Source organism: Pteropus medius, unplaced genomic scaffold (genome assembly GCF_902729225.1).
Source record: "Pteropus medius unplaced genomic scaffold, Ma_sr-lr_union100, whole genome shotgun sequence".
Taxonomy (NCBI): domain Eukaryota; kingdom Metazoa; phylum Chordata; class Mammalia; order Chiroptera; family Pteropodidae; genus Pteropus; species Pteropus medius.
The window spans coordinates 10,935,991-10,960,296 of NW_024351729.1; the positions used below are offsets into that span (position 1 = coordinate 10,935,991).

Consider the following 24,306-nt stretch of genomic DNA (forward strand, 5'->3'; position numbering starts at 1 on the left):
TCTCTTTATCTATGAGCTTGATTCTGTTGTTTGTCCTGTTCTCTAGATTCCACATATGACATCTTTCTCTATCTGACTTACTCCACTCAGTACAATACCCTCTAGGTCCATCCATATTGCAGATGGCAAGATTTCATTCTTTCTATGGCTGAGTGATAATCCAGTGTGTGTGTGTAACCTCTTTATCCATTTATCCATTGATGGACACCCATAATGCCTCCATATCTTGGCTACTGTAAATAATGCTGCAATGAACGTATGGATTCACATGTCTCTTCAAAGTGGAGTTTTGAGTTCCTTCAGATAAATACGCAGAAGTAAGATAACTGGGTCTTTTGCCTCATTATAACCTTTGTTTTAAAGTCTGTGTTGTCTGGTGTAACTATTGCTACCCCAGCTTTTCATTTGTTTGTTTCCACTTTCATGCAACTTCTTTTTTCATCCCTTTACTTTCAGTCTGTGTGTGTCTGTCTGAATTGAGTCTCTTGTAGGCAGCACATGTGTTTTGTTATCCATTCAGCCACCATCTTTTGATTGGAGCATTTAATCCTTTTTTATTTGAAATAGTTTGTTGATAGATATGTAGTTATTGCCATTTTATTCATATTTTTAATCTTTTTATCCTTTTTAAACAAATCCCTCTAACAGTTCTTTTAATACTGGCTTGGTGGTGAGGAACACCTTTAGTGTTCTCTTGTCTGGGAAGCTCTTTATCTGTCCTTCAATTCTAAATGAAAGATTTGCTGGGTAATCTTGGTTGTAGGTCCTTACTTTTCATCACTTTGAATATTTCATGCCTATCCCTTCTATTGAGAAATCAAATGACAGTCTTATGGAGCAAACTTGTAGGTAACTAACTGTTTTTCTCCTGCTGCTTTTAAGATTCTCTGTCTTTACCCCTTGGCATTTTAATTATGATGTGTCTTGGTGTAGGCCTCTTTGCGTTCCTCTTGTTTGGGATTCTCTATGCTCCCTGGGCTTGTATGTCTATCTCCTTCACCAGGTTAGGGAAGTTTTTTGTCATTATTTCTTGAAATAGATTTTCAATTTCTTGCTCTCTCTCTTCTCCTTCTGGCCCCCCTGTGATGTGAATGTTGGTATGCATGATGTTGTCCTGGATGCCCCTTGAAGTATCCTGATTTTTTTTGGATTCTTTTTCTTGCTGTTCTGACTGGATTGTCTGCTACTTTATCTTATAAATCGCTGATTCGATCCCCTGCTTCATCTAATCTACTGTTTACCCCTCCTTAGTTACTCTTCATTTCAGTTATTGTATTCTTCACTTCTGACTGGTTCTTTTTTATAATTTGTTTCCACTTTTATGTTTTCTATTTCTTTGTTAAAGTTCTCACTGAGTTCCATCTACTCTTCCCCTGAGTTCATTTAGAATCCTTATAACAAGTGTTTTGAACTCTGCATCTGGTAGACTGCTTGTCTTTATTTTGTTTAGTTCTTTCTCTGGAGCTTTGTTCTGTTCTTTCATTTTGGACATGTTTCTTGTCTTCCCATTTTGGCTGCCTACTTGTGTTTGTTTCTATATATTAGGTAAGGCTCCTATGTCTACCGGTCTTAGTAGAGTGGTCTTAGTACATGTGCTGAGGGTCCCAGTGGCACAGTCTTCCCTGGTCACCTGAGTCTGGTGCTCCAGGTTATGTCCCTTGTATGGGTTGTGTATGCCTTCTTGTTATAGTTGAGCCTTGGCTGCTGTTTGTTTGTCAATGGGAGGGATTGACCCTCAGGCTGATTGGTTGTGATGACTGACCATGACCAGTGGAAGAGCTAAATTGCAGGGGCTGACCCTTCCGAGTAGGATTTGCTTTAGCAGGGCTCTGGTGACTTCCAAGTCTGCATTTTGGGTGTATTGTCCTCAGATGTGACCCCAGGTGATACTCTGGTTCAGACTGGAGCTGGCCACAAAGTGTGCAGGCTGGGGTCTCCTGGGAGGGACCTTGCCGCAGGCCAAGTTCATCTGCAGCCTGCACCCTGCCTGGGGTCACCTGGCATGAGCCACCAAGCAATCCACATATGGCCACCACCCATGCTGGGCTTAGAAGTGCCTCAAGAGGCCAAGCTGCAAACTGAGGCTGGCTGCCACTGGGCTTGAGGCTGCTCAGCAAGAGGTATGGGGCACACTGAGGGCAGATGCTGCTTGTTTAGCTTTTGCAAATCTTTGAGGGTTTATAGGAAAGTCTACAGCATGAGCCAAGACAGGCTGTTTGTATGGAAAATCCACTGGAAGCGGCTTGGGTGGGCCCACAATTTGGGAGGGGCAGAGTCTCAGGGAATCACCTGGGCAGAGTGACCATTGTTAAGTTGATGGAGACTCAAATATGGTGGCCACCTGTATCTACACACTTGGCAGCAGAGGGTTCAACAGAGGAACAATGCCCTGTACCAGCACTTCTGTCTGGGAAAAAGCTGCCCCTCCAGCCCTCGCCCTGAAGCCAGACAACTCAGTTCCTCCCTGTATGTCCCTAGTGCCCTTTGAGCTGCCTCCCCAGCGCTTGAGCTCAGAGTGAGTGATTCCGTCACCAAGTAAGTCTGTGTGGGCCCCTTAAGAGGAAAGATTGAGATTACCTCAGCCCTCTGTCTCACTGAGCAATAACCTTTGATGGTTTTCACAGCCAGAAGTTGTGGGGACTTCTTTTCTCAGCACTGGAATCCTGGGCTGGGGAGCCCGGGGTGGAGCCTGGATCCCTTGCTCTTCCAGGGGGACCTCCGTAGCAGAAATATTTCTGATTCTCAACCACCACACTCAGGTGTGAGACGAGCCTATTTCATATTTCCGCCCCTCTTACCAGTCTCAACGTGGCCTCTTCTGCGTGTCCCCTTTTGTAGGAGCTCTGTTTAGCGAGACCCCTGGCAACTCCTGATAATGGCCATTCTGTAGTTTAGTTGTAATTTTGATGTGGTTGTGAGAAGAGGCAAGCATAGTGTTTACCTATTCTACCCTCTTGAGTGGAAGCATAAATCTGTACTTAATTTCTTCACTGTTTTCACTTATCTCCCCAACCCTCCTCCCATCTGTTCTCTGTTTCTAGGAGTCTGTTTTGTTCATTTATTTTGTGTGTTAGATTCCACATACAAGTGAAATCACATGGTAATTATCTTTCTCTGAGTTATTTCACTTAGTATAATACCCTCTAGGTCCATCCATGTTGTCAGAAATGGCAAGATTTCGTTCATTTTTATGAATGAGTAATAGTCCATTGTATATATATACCACCTCTTCTTTATCCATTTGTCTATCGATGGACACTTAAGTTGCTTCCATATCTTGGCTATTGTAAATAATGCTGCAGTTAACATAGGGATGCATGTAACTTTTTGAATTTCTTCAGATAAATACCAAGTGGAAGTGCTACATCATATGGTAGTCATATTTTTAATTTTAAGACCCTCCATACTGTTTTCCACAGCAGCTGCACCAATTTACAATCCCACCAACAATACACAAGGGTTCCCTTTTCTCCGTATCTTCACCAACACTCGTTTGTTGATTTATTGCTGATAGCCATTCTGACAGGTGTGAGGTGATATTTCACTGTGGTTTTGATTTGCATTTCTCTAAGGATTAGTGATGTATCACTGGCAAATATCTTCTCCCATTCAGTAGGTTGTCTTTTCATTTTGTTGATGGTTTCTTTTGCTGAGCAAAAACTTTTAGTAGTCCCATTTGTTTATTTTTTGTTTCCCTTCCCTGAGTTGATATAAACACACACACGTGTGTGTGTGTGTGTGTGTGTGTGTGTGTGTGTGTGTATTACTAAGAGCAATGTCAGAGTTTGCTGCCTGTGTTCTTCTAGGAGTTTTATAGTTTCGGGTCTTAATATTTAAGTCTTTAACCCATTTTGAGTTTATGCTTGTGTATGGTGTAACAAAGTAGTCTAGTTTCATTTTTTTTAAATGTATCTGTCCAGTTTCCCTAACACCATTTATTAAAAAGACTGTCTTTATTGTATATTCTTGCCTCTTTCATTATAGATTAATTGACAATAGGGGCATGGGTTTATTTCTGGGCTCTCTATTCTGTTCCACTGATCTATGTGTCTGTTTTTATGCCAGTACCATGCTGTTTTAATTACTATATCCTTGTGGTATAGTTTCGTATCAGGTAGCATGATACCTCCAACTTTGTTCTTCTTTCTCATGATTGCTGTGGCTACTCAGAGCCTCTTGTGGTTCTGTGTAAATTTTAGGATTACCAGTTTTAGTTCTGTGAAAATGCCATTGGTATTTTGATAAGGATTGCACTGAATCTTGTAGACTGCTTTGGGTAGTATGATCATTTGAACAATGTTAATTCTTCCTATCCACGAGCACAGTATATTCTTATATTAGTTATATCTCCTTCAATTTCTTTTTTCAATATCTTATACTTTTTCGAGTACAGGTCTTTTACCTCCTTGGTTAAATTTATTCCTAGGTATTTTATTCTTTGTGATTAATTTCTCTTTCCGATTTTTTGTTATTAGTGTATAAGAATGCAATTGATTTCTGAATATTAATTTTGTATCCTGCTACCTTAACTAATTCATGTATTAGTTCTAATAGTTTTTTGATGGAATCTTTAGGATTCTCTTTTATAATATCATGTCATCTGCAAATAATGACAGTTTTACTTCTTCCCTTCCAATGTGGATGCCTTTTATTTCTTTTCCTTGCCTGCTTGCTGTGGCCAGGGCTTGCAATACTATGTTGAACAAAAACAGTGAAATTAGACATCCTTTTCTTGTTTCTGAACTTAAAGAGAAGCCTTTCAGCTTTTCACTGTTGAGTGTGATGTTAGCTATGGATTTGTCATATATGGCCTTTATTCTATTGAGGTATGTTCCATCTATCGCAATTTTGCTGAAAAATTTCATCACAAATGGATGCTGGATATTGTCAAATGCTTTTTCTGCATATATTGAGATAATCACAATATTTTTATTCTTCAGTTTGCTTAAGTGGTGTGTCATATTAATTGATTTTCAGATACTGAATCAAACTTGCATATCATGAATAAATCTCACTTGATCCTGGTGTAGGATCTTTTTAATGTATTGCTTAATTCAGCTTGCTAATATTTTGTTGAGGACTTCTGTTCATCAGAAATATTGGCCTATAATTTTCTTTTTTTCTAATTTTTTTTGGTTTTGGTATCAAAGTAATGTTGGTCTCGTAAAATGAGCCTTCTATCCTCTTTAATTTTTTGGAATAGTTTGAGAAAGATAGGTATTAATTCTTCTTTGACTGTTTGGTAAAATTAACCTGTGAAACCATCTGGTCCAGGATTTTTGTTTGCTGGGTAATTTGATTACTGATTCGATTTTGTTAGTATTTATCAGTCTGTTCAGATTTTGTTTCTTCCTGATTTAGTTGTACAAAATTGTATGTTTCTAGGAATCTCTCCATTTCTTCCAGATTGTCCAATTTGTTGGCATATAATTGTTTATAGTATTTTAAATGATTATTTGTATTTCTGTGACGTCAGGTATCATCAGTTCTCTTTCAGTTCTGATTTTATTTATTTCTTGATGAGTCTGGCTAAGGTTTATCAATTTTGTTTATCTTTTCAAAGACCCAGCTTTTAGTTTTGTTGATGGTTTTGTTTTTTAAGACTCTAGTTCATGTATTCCTACTCTTATTTACTCTTTCTTTTTACGTACTTTGGGCTTTATTTTTCTTTTTCTAGTTCCTTTAGATTGTTTGAGATTTTTTTTCTTTGTTTCTGAGAGGTAGGCCTGTATTATCTCACAGGACTGCTTTCACTGTGTCCCATAGATTTTTGTGTCATCGTATTTTAATTTTCTTTTATTTCAAGGTATCTTTGATTTCTTCCTTGATCTTATTATTAACCTATTCATTATTTAGTACCATGTTATTTAGCTTCCATGTGTTTATCAGTTTTCTTTTTGTAATTCATTTCTAGTTTCATACCCTTTAATCAGAGATGATGCTTTATGATTTCAGTCTTAAATTTACTGAGATTTATTTTGTGACCTAACATATGGTCTATCCTGGAAAATGTTCCATGTGCACTTGAAAAGAATGTACATTCGGCTGCTTTTGGGTGAAATGTCCTAAAAATAATTAAGTACATCTGCTCTAATGTGTCATTTAAGGCCACTGTTTCCATGTTGATTTTCTATCTGGATGATCTATCTATTGGTGTCAGTGTGGTGTTAAATTACCCCACTGTATTGTGTATTGTATTACTGTTGCTCTCTCCCTTTACTGCATTATGTGTTTAGGTGCTCCATTGTTGGCTATGCAGATGTTTACAAGAGTTATATCCTCTTGTCGGATTGATCTATTTGTCATTATGAAATGCCCTCTTTATCTCTTGTTACATTTTGTTTTAAAGTCTGTTTTTTTTTTCTGCTTTAAGTATTGCTACTCCAACTTATTTTTTTTTTTTAACCATTTGCATGAAATGTCTCTTTTTCCATTCTTTTACTTTCATTCTGTATCTTTCTAACTGAAGTCAGTCTCTTATAGGCAGCATATGTATGGGTCTTGTTTTTTCGTCCATTCAGGCAACCTATTTCATTTGATTGGAGCATTTAGTCCATTTACTTTTAATGTAATTATTGACGTGTACATAGTTATTCTATTTTATTAATTGTTTTCTGATTGTTTTTGCCATTCTGTTCCTTTTTTATTCTCTTGTATGTTGACTTTCTATAGTGTTATGTTTGGTTTCCTTTTTCTTTATTTCTTGTAAATCTCACAGATTTTTGGTTTGTCGTTACCATGTACTTTATATATACCAAGAGATGTTCATAGCAGTATAAAGCTGATGGTTGCTTAAGTTTGAACACATTCTAAAATCACTGCTATTTTTACTCACCCCCCATCCACACTTATGTTTTTCTCATTTTTACTTCTGTGTTCGTGTATATCTTGTATTTACTGTTGTAATTACACATAATCTTCTTACTTCTGTCTTTTAACCTTTGTACTAGCTTTACAGTTGGTTGATCCAATGCTTTTACTGTCTGTCTTTGTTGGTTATCATTTTTTTCTTTCCTATATTTTCTTATTTTTATTTTGCTCTTTTCTACATGAAAGAATCCCATTAACATACCTTGTAATACTGGTTTAGTGGTGATGAACTCCTTTAGCTTTTTCTTGTCTGGGAAACTCTTTATCTCTCCTTTGATTCTAAAAGATAGCCTTGCTGAGTAAAGTAATCTTGGTTGGAGGTCTTTATCTTTCAGCAATTTGAATATTTCATGTCATTCCCTTTGGCCTGCAAAGTTTCTATTGAGAAATTAGCTAATAGTCTTATGGAATCTCCCTTCTACATAACTGCTTTTCTCTTGATACTTTTAAGATTCTCCCTTGGCCTTTAAATTTGACATTTTACATATGATGTGTCTTGGTGTGTTCTTGTTTGGGTTCATCTTGTCTGGGACTTTCTGAACTTCCTGGACTTGTAGGGAAGTTTTCAGTGATTATTTTTTCAAACGGGTTTTCTCTTTCTTCTTCTTCTGGTACCCCTATGATGCGAATGCTGGTACACCTGATGTTGTCACAAGGTCCATTAAAGTATTGTCACTTTTTAAAATTCTTTTTACTTTCTGTTGTTCTGATTGGTTGTTTTCTGCTACCCCCTCTTGAAGATCACTGATTAGATCTGCTTCATCTAATTTATGTTGATTCCCTCTAGTATATTCATTTCATGTACTGTATTCTTCATTTCTGACTGGCTCTTTTTTGATAGTTTCTATCTCTTTGTGTATGTTCTCAGTTTGTCTATTTTTCCCCTAAGTTCATTGGGCATCCTTATAACCAGTGTTTTGAACTGTGTATCTGTAGATGATAAGTTTCCATTTCATTTAGTTCTTTTCGGGGGGAAGTTTTGTCCTGTTCTTTCATTTGAGACGTGTTTGTCTCCTTATTTTGGCTGACTTCCTCTTTGTTTCTATGTATTATATCTGCTGTGTCTCCTAGTCTTGACAGAGTGGCCTTATGCAGAAGGTGTCCTAAGGGGCTCAGTAGCGCAGTCTCTCTGGTCACCTGATCCAAGTGATCCAGGGGTATCTCCTGTGTGGGTTGGGTGTGCCCTCCTGCTGTAGTTGGGTCTCGATTACCGTTGGTATGTCAGTGAGTATTGACCCTCTTGTTGACTGGCTGTGAGGGCTGGCCATGACTATAGGGGATGAACTGTTGTGTGGGGACTAACCCCATGGAGCAGGAGTCGCTTTAGCAGGGCTCTGGCACTAGCCAAGTGTGCCCTTTGGGGTGTTGTTTGTGGAGATGGTTGAGTGGTGCTGGTGTGATCTGAAGCCAGCCACTGGGTATATTTGGACTGGAGCCTCAGGAGGGGCTCTGGTGCAGGTCAAGTTCAGCTGCCATTTGTGCTGCGTTTGGGGCCACCTGGTAGGAGCTACAAAGTGATGTGTGGTTGATTTCTGCTTATGCTGGGCTTAGAGGCATTTGGGAGGGAATATACTGAGAACCAAGGCTGGCTCCTACTAGTGCCAGGCTTTGGACCCTTTGGCTTAATCATGTGAGCTGAGACCAGCTGCCACTTGTGCTGGGCTTATGGCCACTTGTTTGAAGCTATGTTCCCGGGCAAGACTGGCCACTGCTTATGCCTGATGGGATTTACAATGCAAGTTGAGACCCTTTTGAGACCCTTCACCGCTTGCTGGGCTTGTGGCTGCTTAGCAAGAGCTACAAGGCTTGCCAAGGCTGGCTACTGCTTGTTTGGAATTTGTGACCTTTGAGAGATTTTGGGAAATTCCACAGCAGGAGCTGAGGCAGGCTGCTGGTGTAGAGGAGCTGCTGGAAGAGACTCAGGTCAGGCGAGTGAGTTGAGTGGGGCCGAGTCTCAGTGATTCACCAGTGGGGTGCAAATGCTATTAGCAGGTTAATGGAGAGCACAGATTTGGTGCATACCTGCGCTGAGATGGCTGTGTGGAAAACAAACTCAAAAAGGGAACAATGGCTGCTGTCAGCACTTCTGTCCCCAGAAATAGCTGCCTTGACCCTTGCCCCTCTAGCCTTTGCCCTGAAATTAGTCAATTTAGTTCCTCTATGGGTGTCCTTGGTGCTTTCCAAGCTGCTGCCCCTCATCTAGAGCTTAGAGAAAGTGTTTCTGTGCACTGGCCCTCTAAGAACAGATGTTATGCGAACTCCTCAGCACTGGCTCCCTGGCTAGGGAACCCAGTGTAGAGCTGTGACCCCTTGCTTCTCAGAGGGGACCTTTGCAATCAATCTCTCCTGATTCTTAATTGCCACACCTTGGGTGTGGGACCTGCCCATTCCACATCTCCACCCCTCCTACCAGTCTCAACATGGCTGCTTCTCTATATCCTCAATTATAGGACTTCTGTTCAACTAGTCTTCAGGTGATTTGTAATGATGGTTCTATAATTTAGTTCTAATTTTGACTGGATCGTGAGAGGAAGTAAGCACAGGAGGTTTACCTACTTCACCATCTTGACTAAGTCCAAGTACGATAATTTTTAAAATTATATTTAATAGAATCAATTGTGTCTCAGATACAATTTACTCTTAGCCAACTTCCTCTCATTTTCCTGTGGAGATTGGAAAATATCATGTATTGATAGTCTACAAGTTGTACTGTAGATAATCAAGGATATACATTTTGGACAAAGGCTGGGACTAATGGAAGAATGCACAGTGGCACAAACAATGGGTCATCACAGAAGGCTAGGTTCTTAAAGGCCAAGGGGTCCAGAAAGCAGGGCTGAGATCCAGGGGACAATCTAAGACTTACATATGAAACCAGAGACACAGCAGGCAGAGGACAGAAAGCAGTCATACTAATAAGAGTCTGAGGAACTCTCTTTTACAGTTTTGGTTACCACTTCCACAGAGCAAAGGCTGGAGTTTGGGCTGTGGAGATCCAAAGTCTCAAGGATCAGGTCAGTGTGTGTCCAATTGTATGTGTCCACTACTCCCTCAAGGTAGTGTCAGTGATACCCACACAAGTTCTTGCTTTGAGTTCTGGGCACACTACCTATTAATCATATGCAATCATTTAACCTTAGGGGCTCTTGTTTCCTCATCTATAAAGTAATAATGTATCATTAAATCAGAATACATTATTAATAATTATGCTGGAATTATAGGTGTCAATCAGGATATGTGGTCATTCCTCTAACACCTGACCTTCCTTGTGCAGCTGTTGAGGGGTTCTGAAGAATACATGAAAATTATACAGCATTTACAAATGTGGGATGGTCTTATATTCATCTGTTACAATGGGAAATGAAGGTCTTAGTTTCATTATTTTTATGGGGGCTCTCTGTGTGTATACTTTTCTTGCCTACAGAAATTCTTACAGGAAAACAAATAGAAAATGAATTATACTGAACTGTACTATAAGTATAGAGAAAAAGATCCAAACAACATTAATTTTCATAAAATAAAAGGAACCATAAATTGAGAAACAACATGACTACTCCTTTGAACCTCCCCTCGTGACACCCTTCCAGTCATTACTCACACACCCACCCTCTTACAGGGAAAACTAAGATAAATTCCATTTGGGGTTATTAGCAATAATGTTGTGATAACATTCTTGTGCATATATTTGGTCAAGATGATGCATTTCTGTTGGATATATGCTAAGGAGTGTAAATGCTTGGTCTGGGTTATATGTGTGTTCAGTTTTAGCTAAATAGTAATACCATTGAAATGGTAACATGAATTTACACTCCCCAAAGCAGTATCTGAGTTCCTCCACATCCTTGTCAACATGTTGAAATTTTCTTTTTTTTCATTTAAGCCATGTTGGTAAGGGTGTAATGGTATTGCATTGTGATTTTATTTGCATTTCCTTAATGACTAATGAAATGGGCACTTCGTGAATGAATTTTAAAGCTGTTAGGAATTTTAATTTTTATAAAAATTCTCAGCCCTAATTTTATAGCAGCTTTTTTCTGAGAGATTTCCCCCCATTCCATCCCACTTTCTCCCCAAACACACAATAAACCTCATGGATTATAAGCAAATCATAGCTTTCTCGTTACCTCTGATTTTTTAAGTTCATTCCTGAAATTTATTATTTATAGTCTCTATTTTAAATGATTAAGAACAAGTTCAGTTTTAGCGGGTTTTTATAAAAGAAAACTATAATTATAAATAGTCTGACACCCTAGGAGATGGCTGTATTCTGAATCAGCTGGTGTGATTTCATGATTTTCTTGGAACTGATGGATTCCTTGATTAATTTATCCCAAAGGGTTGGGAATAATCAAATAGGACTCCAAGAGTCCACAATGATATTTATCAACAAGTAAAAAATAAGGGACATGAGAAAGCTCTTCCACACAGCAGAATGCCAACTGATAAATGTAGAATAAATGAGGAAATAGAAAACCACCATTTGGCAGCGACCATAGTAATAAATGTTTCTTGTAAGAATTATCAGTGAATGCTAAATTAGTAGGTGAAACTTTGATAGAAACAAACTATTTATACAACTATAAAATATTTTCCCAAAAGATAAGTATCTTCTATAATGGAGAAACCTGACAGACCAAGTAATCAAAGTTAACATCACAAGCAATAGGATAAAGTAGACATCATGTATCTCCTGATATGGTTTATTAACAAGACACATTGTTCCTGTGCTGCTAGTCTTGCTAAAATACAAAACCTGAATCTAATTATGAGAAAACATCAGATAAACCTAACTCAAGTAATACACTACAAAATAAATGGCCTCTACACTATAAAAAGTCACAATGATGAAGCACAAAGATTGAGGAACTGTTCCAGATTAAAAGAGACCAAAGAGACAACTAAATGCAATGTATGATTCAGGACTGGATCCTGGGCTAGGAAAAAAAACCCTTTTTCTTTTTTATAAATGACATTAGTGGGATAACTGACAAAATCAGAATAAGGTCTACAGATTACTCCTTATTTTGACCACTGTATCATGATTATGTAAGAGAATGTCCTTGTTTTTAGGAAAGAGTGACATATTTAGGGGTAAAGGGACATTATGTCTGCTCCCTGGTCTCAGAATTTCAGAAGGAAAAAAAAAATATCTATATCTATCTATCTATCTATCTATCTATCTATCTATCTATCTATCTATCTATATAAACAAATCATGAACAAAGATAGAATAAGGCAAATATAGTAACATTTTGGGAAATCTAGGAAATATTTTGTATTACTTTTGCAAACCTATCTGTAGGTCTGAATTATTTGAAATTTAAAAAATAATGATATCACAAGGATTCAGAAGTCAGTCTGAAAGGGCTTCCACTGGCCAACATGGGCAATTTTAGCACCAAAATGATTAAGTACAGTAGTGATTTAAGCCACTGAAAAAATATGAATCAATACAGGAATGAACATAAATAAATGAGAAAGAAGAGAGGTCTTTCGTTTACAGCAAAGTATTGAGAACTGGTAGAAAGAATGAACTGTATGGCATGTGAATTATATGTCAATAAGGCTGTTTAAAAATTTTGGTCAACAGATAAATAAAATGTGATATAACCATATAATGGGATAGTATTCAATCTTAAAAAGGAAGGAAATCCTGTCACATGCTACAACATGGATGAACCTTGAGCACATTATGCTAAATGAACTAAGCCAATCACAAAAGACAAATACTATATGATTCTACTTATATGATATACCTAAGTAGTCAAATTAATAGAAACAGTAAAATGGTGGTTACCAGAAAAAAAGGAGTTGTTGTTTAATAGGAATAAAGTTTCAGATTTGCAAGATGAAAAAGTTCTGGAGATAGATTTTACATCAGTGTGCATATACTTAACATTACTAAATTGCACACTTAAAAATGATTAAGATAGTAGATTTTGTTATGTGTTTTCTACCATAATAAAAAAATGCAGAGGGAGTATGAGGTTAGAAATGTCATTTCCCAACCATTATGATAAAAACTGAATCAAACCATAAGCAACAATGGATGTTATATCTAAGTGGAAATTCTGATGAAGAGCAGGACGTGTGCATAGTCACAAAGTACCTCCCCACAGACTGCTTAGTAATTGCAAGAGAGGATAAAATAGTAATTATATAGGAGAAAAACTAGATAACACCTTGAATGAATGATCAAAATTAACTTCACCAATGAGAGAGATAAGAGCAGTGTAAGCTTCCAGGTGTAAAACCCTGAGAAAGGGACAACATCTAAGCCGTATTTCAGTCAAGAATGAATAGCTTCAGGCGGGTCAAAGATGGTGTAGGCAGATGCTGAGCTCACGCCCTCCCAAGAACACACTGGATGTACACCTATATTTAGAGCAATTCCTGAGAGACAACTGTGTGCCAACTGAACAGCTTCTGCACCATAAGCAAGAGAGACGGACCACGTAGAGATGGTCAGGGACCCACGAGAGCTCTGCGGGAGCTGAGGTGAACAACCTCAGGACTGGAGGAACTGGTGAGTACTATTGTTTACATTTACCCTGAATGTGGATAGTGTGTGAGCCATCCAAGTTCTCTGGCCCACCTGCAGGGCCCCGTGGATCCCCCGCTAGAGCAGGTCCAGCAAAAACAGGTGAGCACCGTGGCATGCATACCAGGGGCCCCTCCACCCAGAGGTTGATCCAGCAGGTGCTGCTTCAGGCACCCACTGGTTTGTGCACACAGGGGCTCTCCCACCTGGAGAGTGCAAAGCTAACAAAATGCTGTAGTACCTGTCATCACGGCTACCCTGCCTAGAGAAAATGTGGAGGTAGTAGGGTGCTATTGTATCCCCGCGTGGGGCTGCTTCTCCTAGAGAGAGTGTGGAGGGAGCAAAATGCTGCAGTACCTGCACGCACGACTGCTCCATCCAGAGAAAGTGCAAAGATAGTGGGGGCACTGCTGCACACGCCCTTGGGACTGCTCTACCCAAAGAAAGTGTGGAGCTAGCAAAACTTTACCCACACTCAGGGCTGCCCCATGTGAAGTGAGTGGAGTCCTGCTGTGTGTGTGAAAGGCTTCACCACCCGGAGAAACAGCAGAGCTAGTGGGCCTTGAGAAGCAGGCACGCAGAGCAGCCCCACCCAGACATGCTCTAAAGGCAGACAATTAAAGCAACACGGCATGCAGGCAGGGCTATCTGGCCCAGAGTGAGTGGGGTGCAGCTGAGCACAGGAGGAGCTACACCCCTTGGAGAGTATGGTTGTGCATTCACACAGACCTGCCTGACCCCGAGAAAGGGTGGAGCTAGTAGGGCATTGAGAGGCAAGCAGAATGGCTACACCTAGACCCTGCTCTGACTGCAGACAATTAAAGCAACAGGGCATGCATGCCAGGCTGCAGGAGTGGCATGAGAGGTGTGCTGTTGAGCATGTGAAGAACTGCATTGCCCAGAAAGGGAGCAGAACTATCAAAGTGACTGCACACTTTCAGGCTTGACCCCTAGGGAGAGAGGGTGGGTTGTTGCGATGTAAGCTTGCAAAGCAGCCACACCAGACCTTGCTCTGTTCACAGTTAAAGCAACAGGGCACGCCAAGAGTGCACCTAGCAGCCCAGTCTACATCAGGAGCCCCACCCGGATTAGAAGCAAAGAAGCATGCACATACCAGGCTGCCCCACCTGGAACCACTCCTTTAGGCCAGGTGATAACACCAGGTACTGTAGGCACCTGCCCTGACAAAAACTGGTCTGCCAAAACTATTTAACACAGTGTACGCAGAGACCAGTCTTTCAAGATTGAGAGGGATGGCTATCCTATCCAACTCATAGGAACAAAGAAAGTCACACAAAATGGGAAGCTTGAAGAATATGCCTCAAATGAAGGAATAGGAAAAAACTCCAGCGAAAAACCCTACTGAAATGAATGAGTAATTTGCCTGATGAAGAATTCAAAGAATCAGTTATGAGGATGCTAAACAAACTTAAGAGTGCAATAGAGGAACTCAGAGAACACTTCAACAAAGAGACAGATGATGTAATAAAGGACCAATCAGAGATGAAGAATACAATAACTGAAATGAAGAATACATTAGAAGGAACTGGCAATAGATTAAATATTACATCGAAAACAGTGAAAGGAGTCTACGGCCATGCTACCCTGAACATGCCTGATCTCATCTGATCTTGGAAGCTAAGCAGAGTGGGGCCTGGTTAGTACTTGGAGGGGAGACCACCTAGGAAGACCAGATACTGTAGGAATAAAAAACAGTGAAGGGAGGAATAAAATGTAGTTGTTTTAAAATGTGATTGAACTTAAATCCCTATTAATTTAAAATAGACTGCTATAGATATAGATGGATATATATAAACCTCATGGTAACTATAAACCAAAAACATACAAAAAAAAAATGAAGAGAAAGCAATCCAATCAAAACACTAAAAATCAAGAAATTAAAAGGAAAGTAATCAAGACAAGAACAGTGAAGAACCACAAAACAAGCAAAAAAAAAAAAAAAAAAAAAAGCAATAAGCACATACCTATCAGTAATTATGTCAAAAAGGACTAAATGCTCCAATCAAAAGATATAGAATAGCACAATGGATTAAAAAAAACATGACCTATCTATATGCTGCTTATAAGAGACTCAGTATCAAAAGACACACAGACTGAAGGTAAAAGGATGCAAAAAGATATTCCATGCAAATAGAAATGAAAAGAAAGCTAGTGTTGCAATACTTATATCAGACAAAATTGACTTCACAACAAAGACTGTAAAAAGAGACAAAGGACATTACCTAATTTTAAAGGGGTCAATCCAAGAAGAGGACATAACAATTGTAAATATCCACGAACCCAATGCAAGAGCACCCAAGTATATAAAGTACATGTTAATGGATAAAAAGGCAGAAATTAACAGTAATACTATAATTGTTGGGGCTTTAATTCTCCATTTACCTCAATGGATAAATCATTCATACAGAAATTAATGAAGAAATGATAGCCTAAAATGCCACATTAGACCTATTTGACTCGATAGACATTTATAGAGCATTTAATCCAAAAAACTACAGATCACACATTTTTCTCAAGTGCACACATACATTTTCCAGGATAGATCACATACCAGGCCACAAAACAAGTCTCAGTAAATTCACGAAGATGGAAATTATAGCAAGCATATTTTTTGACCACAATGGCATGAAACTAGAAATTACAGGACTAAAACTGAAAAAAACACAAATACATGGAGATTAAACAACATGCTTCTAAACAATCAATAGATTAAAAAGGAAATCAAAAGCTACCTTGAGACAAATGAAAAGGAAAACACAATCTCATAAATTTTATGGGATGTAGCAAAAGCAGTTATAAGAGGAAAGTGTATAGCTATACAGGCATACCTCAAGAAGCAGGAAAAATCCCATATAAACAATCTAAATTTACACATAAAGAAGCCAGAAAAAGAACAAACAAAACCCAAAGTAGAAGGAAGGAAATAATAAAGATCAGAGTGAATGAAGTAGGAAATAAAAAAACAAGACAAAAGATTAATGAAACTAAGAGCTGGCTTTTTGAAATAAAATTTATTTTTGAAATAAATTGACAAGCTTCTAGCAAGACTCATCAGGCAAAAAATACAAATAAATAAAATCAGAAATGAGAGAGGAGAGATTACAACTGACACCACAGAAAAACAAAGATCATTAAAGAATACTATGACCAATTACATGCCAACAAATTGGACAATCCAGAAGAAATGGACAACTTTAGAAATATACAACCTTCTAAGACTGTATCAGGAAGAAACAGAGAATCTTAACCAATTATTAGCAATGAAATTGAAGCAGTAATCAAAAAAACTCTCAACAAAAGTCCAGGACCAACTGGCTTCACAGGTGAATTCCACCAAACATTCAAAAGAGAATTAGTACCTATTCTTCTCAAGCTATTTCAAAAAATTAATAGGAAGGAATGCTTCCAAATTCATTCTATGAGGCCAGCATAACTCTGATACCAAAAAGACAAAGACACTACAAAAAAGGGAATTACAGGTTAACATCTCTGATGAACACAGAGGCAAAAATCCTCAGCGAAATTAGCAAACCGAATTCAAGAGTACATTAAAAGGATTATGCACTATTATTAAGTAAGATTTATACAAAGGATGCAATGGTGGTTCTACATCCACAGAATAATGTGGTTCATCACATCAACAAAACCAAGGATAGAAATCATATGATTACCTCAATAGATGCAGAAAAAACAATAGACAAAATTCAACATCCATTTGTAAGAACTCTCAACAAAGTGGATATAGAAGAAACTTACCTCAACTTGATAAAGGCAATATATGACAAGCCCACAGCTAACATCTTATTCAATGGTGAAAAGCTAAAATATTTTCCTCCAAAATCAGGAACAAGACAAGGATGCCCACTCTCACTGCTATTATTCAATATAGTATTGGAAGTCGTAGCCACAGCAACCAGGCAAGAAAAAGAAACAAAAGGCATCCAAATTGGAAAGGAAGAAGTAAAACTGTCACTATCTGCAGACACATGATATTATATATAGAAAACCCTAAAGAATCCAACCAAAAAATATTAGAATTAATCAAAGAATTCAGTAAAGTAGCAGTACACAAAATTAATATACAGATATCCATTACACTAATAACAAGCCATCAGAAGGAGAGATTAAGAAAACAATCACATTTACAATTGCATTAAAAGAATAAAATACCTAATAATAGATTCAACTCAGGAGTTAAAAGACCTATAAGACACTGAAGAAATTGAAGAGGGCACAAATGAAAAAGGATATACCATGTCCATGGACTAGAAGGATTAATATCATTAAAATGCATATAACTACTCAAAGCAATCTACAGATCCAATACAATTCCTATCAAAATACCAATGGCATTCTTTTCATAACTAGAACAAATAATTCTAAAATTTATATGGGACCATAAAAGACCATGAATAGCCAAAGCAATCTTGAGAAAGAAAAACAAAGTTGAAGGTATCACACTCCCTTATTTCAAACTATACTACAAAGCTGTAATAATCAAAACAGTATGGTACTGACACAAAAACAGACACATTGATCAATGAAACAGAATAGAGAGCCTTGCTTATATGGTCAACTAATCTACAATGAAAGAGGTAAGAATGTACAATAGAGCAACAAAAGTCTCTTCAACAGTGGTATCGGAAAACTAGACAGATAAATGCAAAAATCAAAAACCAAAACAAAACTGGATCACTCTCTTACACCATATACAAAAATATACTTAAAATGAGCCTGAAACCATAAAACTTCTAAATGAAAACATAGGTAGTAAATTATTAGAAAACATAGGTAGTAAACATGGGTAGTAAACATAGGTAGTAAACTATCAGTCTGAGTAATACCTTTTTACATACGTCTCCTTGAGCAAGGGAAACAATAAACGATTGGAATATCAAACTAAAAAGCTTCTGCACAGTGTAGGAAATCACCAACAAAACAAAAAGGCAACCTACTGAATGGGAGAATATATTTGCAAATGATATATCCGATGAGGGGTTAATATCCAAAATACATAAGGAATTCATACAACTCAATAACAACCAAAAAACAATCTAATCAAAAAATGGGCAGAGGACATGAAAGACATTTTTCCAAAGAAGACATATAGATGGCCAACAGACATAGGAAAAGATGCTCAACATTTCTAATCATCAGGGAAATGCAAATCAAAACAGCAGTGAGGTATCACCTCACACCAGTCAGAATGGCTGTTATCAAAAAGTCAACAAATAACATGTAGAGGATGTGGAGGAAAGGGAACCCTTGTGCATTGTTGGGGGACTGCAGATTGGTGTAGCCACTATAGAAAACAGCTAAAACTGAAATAAGGAGCAGTCTAATAAAAACAAACAAACAAACAAAACCTAGTGGAACAGTTTCAGGTTACAAGAGGCTAAAAAGACATGATAAATGAATACAGTACATTACTCTAGACTCACTATATAGGGGCAGAGCGAGAAGTGCTATAAAGGACATTTCTGAGTCGACTCACAAAACTGTAATATAAATACATGGTAGATTACAGAAAAGTACCGTGTTAATATTAAATTTCCCGAAGTTTACAACCATGCTCCGGTTATGCAAGAAAATATACCTGTTCTTAGGAAACACAAACTGAAGTATTTTAGTGGTAAAGGGTCATGATATACATAATCCACCTTCAGTTGGTTCAGAATAAAATAACAGAGAGGCCTGCACAAAGCAAATGGGGTAAAATACTAACAATAGGTGAATATGGGTAAAGGGTATACAAGTGTTCTTTGTGCTATTTTCATTTATGCAACATTTCTGTACATTTGAAATTCTTTCCAATTAAAAAGTTTTAAAAAATCAACATCAGTGACCAAGATTAATATGTATGTAAAATTCTACAAAATGGAGTGTCTATTTTCTACGAATACCCTATATGGTAATTATAACATGGACCAGCTCTGCGGACAATAGTATGGTAAGTATTCAATATATGTCAGCAATTACCATGTACCAGGCCCTATGCTAAGTGCCTGAATGTACTATTTGTCAATAGTCATCCTGTAATCAAAGAGAATCTTCCATCCCCAGTAGTATTATCTAATGTCAATAAACCTTAACACAAAATATAAAAGATTAAAGTACAGAATTTAGTTTACTATGACAAGATCACAATTTCTATTCACTTCTTTCTATAGTGAAGAATGGCTAGGTACAGCTTGCATTTTAATTCATTACTAACAAGATTTTTTTCTGGATAATATAGGCAAAGATTCTAAAGTGACCCTTTTCTAAATTTATCTGAATTCAACTTATAATATGATGGCAAAGAATATAAATAACTTACATTTCGTTAATTTCTTTGGACTCTGTGAAGGCACTGGCTGGTTATCAACGTGTGAAAGAGGAGGCTCTAAGCCCCCTTTGGAGGTCAAGCCTGGAGGGAGGGAAGTAATGAATTATGTAATTATGTATTTTATTCAAATCATCTAAATTTAGTCCTAGCTAGAGTTAGACTTCCTTACATTTTTCAAAGTGGTTTTGAAATACAGTCATGCACTACATAACGACAATTCAGTCAGTGGACCGTGTATATGACAGTGGTCTCGTAAGATTATAATGGAGCTGAAAAATTTGTATCTTCTAGTGATGTTGTAACTGTCTCAATGCAATGTAGTGCACTATGTATGTATGTGTTTGTGATGATGCTACTGTAAACAAACCTGCACTGCCAGGTGTATAAAAGTACAGCACATACAATTATAGTAGTAGGCTGCTGTACCATCTAGGTTTGTGTAAGTACTCTCTATGACATTTGCATAATGATGAAGTTGCCTAATGACACATTTCTTGGAACATTTCCTTATCTTTAAGAGGTGCATGAATGTAAATGTACAAGTTTTTTTAAACGATTTCAAGTGGATAAGGTGTAGAAATAAATTCTAAGGAGTCAGGAAGAGAGGAAACAGATCTGACAATTAGAATCTTGAAAATGACAATTATGTTTATGCCCTTGGACTCAGTAATCCCATTCCTAGAAACTTATTTATATTAAGGAAATAATTTAATTGAAGGAAAAAGTGCATGCATGATTATATTTATTGAAGCATTATGTATAAAATGAAAAAGTAAAAATAATAAGAAATTAAACAGATTAAAGATAAATGTCACAAAATACTCTGTAGTCATTAAAAAATTCATTATAAATACACTATTGGTAACACAGGGAAATGTTTGTTGTAACATGAAATTATTTATGCTATAATTAAAACAGCACTAGCAAAGAACTTAGATTATTCTGCCTACTACCTTCCTTGTATAGAAGAGATCATTCGAGGCCCAAGATCTCACTTGGGGTTCCTAAAATATAGATCTTTTAACTCTCAGGCCAGCTTGCTTTCCTTGTCTACCCTCACAGGAGCAGAAGGTGTAAACATAAGAGAAAGGCTAGTGAACTGGAAAGAGTCCTGTACTAGAAATCGGGAGACCGGATTTTGGTCTCTTTTTAACTTTAAACCGCCTGATGACCTTAAGACACTCAAACACTGAATATCAGTGCCTCAGCTATTATATGGAAATATCCTGTCAGCTTGCAGGCAGGGACCAGAACAGATATTGTGAAACATCTGAGTTGTGAAAAAATATTGTTGCAATGGTATTGACAGAAAATAAGAGAAGAATCCAGGGCTGCTGGAGATATGGCGAGTTAAGGAGAAAGAGCAGGAGTTCATAGTGGAGAATGAATTGGTTTGTAAATCTTATAACTATTGGGCCATTGATATGTCCTATGAGAATTATTGTTTTCTAAAATTTTATTATAGTGAAACATCTGAATTATCCCAGAAAGAGTACCTCTTTATCAAATAATACTTCCATTCTTACTTTTAGGCTATTTTACAAATTCTGAGTGATTAACTGATAGTTATTTTATTTATTGAGCTAACTTTATGCTGCTATCATATAAAACATAAAAGTAAATCACCCCACAGATCACGCCCTTGAGGTGCTTGCAGACTGCAGAAAATATGATGGTCCTGTGGATAAAGTGTGAACGTAAGTATTTTAATACAAAGTACAATGCATTAAGACCAATAAATATAGGTCTGTTAGGTGCCATGAAGCTTTTTTTTTTCAAGGGTTAAAATCTACCAGAGATGAAAGACAGTAATATAAGACAAGAAATCTATAATTACAGCCATGAAACAGATGAAACAAACCACCATGAGAGGCCAGAGGGAGAAACCATCTCCATTTGTCAGTGCTGAGGAAGTCTGCAAGGGCTGGCTGTTATGGAGCAAACACTGGGCTGGGAATCTAACACTCAAGCCCAAGTTCCAGAAGTCAAAGAAGTGACACAAGCAAAAGGCACCTCAGAGGGATCGAAAAATACTCAATATGATTATAGGAAATGGTAAGTATTTTTGAAGGAAGGTAGGAGATAAGGGTAGAAATGCAGGCACAGGCAGGTTTTATTCTGGAGCCCATGGTGCTTCATTTTTAAAAAATATAAGCAGGGTACTGACATCAGAATCTGCTTCTTGGAGAGAGAACTCTGGAGGAAGCATGGAGGATGAGCTGGGGTTTGGGAGATATGTGAGGAAGACTTGCAGCAACCCTAGAAACCAAATGAGGCTCTAAGTAGCTCTGGTAGTGGAGTCAGAGAGAAGAAGTGGGAAAGTTGCAACATGTTTCAGAAAGAGAATTTATAATATTAATAACAAATATGGAAGTGGGGAGCAAGAAGATTCCCAAGGTGCTGGGTTGGACATAGGATGGTAGAGCAGCAAGTGAGTAGAAAGAGTCCTTGGCATATAAACAAAGCAGATCACCCTTTCCTCAGGAAGACACCGTGCCCCTAGCTTTCTACTACAGTCCCCTCTGCTGCAGCCTTGCCCAGAGGCTGCCATATAACCAGCCCCCAGAGATATTCCTTTTTCTCTTGTCAACTCTGAACCCACAGGAAGCGAATATGCCAAGTTTTGCTAGGTGGAAGAAATGGTATTACCTGCCTTCCCTAGGTAGATGTAACTTAGCAGGTCAAGAATTCAGACCTGCTTTTCTATATAGAGACTGATTTTCTATATAAAGAAGACACCTGGGAAAAGTCAATGAAGAAAATGTGGAATTTAGTATTGGTGGCAGGAAAGTAGCCTTTGTTTCACTCTCATTGACAAATTCCAGTGGTGATCATACTTTTTTCCCCAGTTGATTGGTGTAACTGCAGATTTTATCTGGTAGTACTGAAGTTAAAATCAATCATGTTCTCAACTCATTTTATGAGGCCAATATTATTACTCTGATATCAAAACCTGGTAAAGATAACACGCAAAAAAGAAAACTACAGACCAATATCTCTCATGAACACAGATGCAAAAATCCTAAATAAGATACTAGCAAACCGAATACAGCAACATATTAAAAAGATTATACACCGCAATCAAGTGGGCTTCATTCCAGGGACACAGGGATGGTTCAACATACACAAATTGATTAATGTGATACACCACATAAACAAATTAAAAAATAAGAATCATATGATCATATCAACAGATGCAGAAAAAGCCTTCGACAAGATACAGCATCCATTTATGATCAAAATACTTAACAAAATCGGTGTAGAAGGAAAGTACCTTAATATAATAAAGGCCACCTATGACAAATCCTCAGCCAACATTATATTTAATAGTGAAAAACTAAAAACCTTCCCTCTAAGATCAGTAACAAGGCAAGGCTGTCCATTATTGCCACTTATTTAATATAACATTGGAGGTCCTAGCAAGCGCTATCAGGCAAGAGAAAAATATAAAAGGCATCCAAATAGGAAACGAAGAAGTCAAACTATCACTATTTGCGGATGACAAGATTCTCTATATAGAAAACCCTAAAGATTCCACAAGAACACTACTAGAAACAATAAGCAAATACAGTTAAGTCTCTGGATACAAAATTGGCATTCAAAAATCCACAGCATTCCTATACTCTAATAATGAAGCATCAGAAAGAGAAGTGGAAAAAATAATTCCTTTTGCAATTGCAACAAAAAGAATACAATACTTAGGAATAAATTTAACGAAACGTGAAGGACCTATATAATGAAAACTACAAGACCCTATTAAAAGAAATCGAAGAAGATACAAAGAAATAAAGATATTCTGTGTTCTTGGATTGGAAGAATCAACATAGTTAAAATGACCATATTACCTATAGCATTATACAGATTTAATACAATCCCAATCAAAATCCCATCGGCATTTTTTAAAGAAATAGAACAAAAACTCATCAGATTTGTATGGAAGCACAAAAGACTCCGAATTGCCAAAGCCATCCTGAGAAAAAAGAATGAGGCTGGAGGCATCACTCTACTTGACTTCAAATTATACTACAAAGCAACAGTAATCAAAACGGCACAGTATTGGCAGAAAAACAGACACATGGACCAGTGGAGCAGAATCGAGGGTCCGGAAGTAAACCCATATTTATATGGGCAAATAATTTTTGACAAAAAAGCCAAAAACAGACAGTGGAGAAAGGAAAGCTTCTTCAATAAATGGTGCTGGGAAAATTGGAAAGCCACCTGCCAAAGAATGAAACTAGACTGTTGTCTATCACCATATACCAAAATTAACTCAAAATGGATTAAGGACCTGAATATAAGACTGGAATCAATAAAATGCATAGGAAAAAAACATAGGAACTAAACTCAAGGGCCTTGGACTTAAAATTTTGAGGATTTTATGAATTTGACCTCAAAGGCAAGGCAAGTAAAAGCAAAAATAAATGAATTGGGACTACATCAAACTAAAAAGCTTCTGCTCAGCAAAAGAAATCGTCCACAAGGTAAGGAGACAACTATCCAAGTGGGAAAATATATTTGCAAGCAACACCTCCAATAAGGGCCTGAT

At 37.5% G+C, this 24,306-nt stretch overlaps 1 protein-coding gene and 1 pseudogene across 7 annotated transcripts in view; one reads left to right on the forward strand and one right to left on the reverse strand.

The window, feature by feature from the left end:
• Positions 1-24,306, reverse strand: part of ICA1L (islet cell autoantigen 1 like) — a 73,444-nt gene that overhangs the window by 5,028 nt on the left and 44,110 nt on the right. For 6 of the 7 annotated variants that reach the window (XM_039844483.1, XM_039844481.1, XM_039844482.1 and 3 more), the window contains one exon: positions 19,752-19,841. The exons of the other annotated variant lie outside the window; for it this stretch is intronic. In XM_039844483.1, coding sequence (XP_039700417.1) covers positions 19,752-19,841 — 90 coding nt within the window. The remainder of the gene's footprint in view (positions 1-19,751; positions 19,842-24,306) is intronic. 7 annotated transcript variants of the gene reach the window in all.
• LOC120587833 (uncharacterized) lies at positions 14,999-15,117 on the forward strand (annotated as a pseudogene).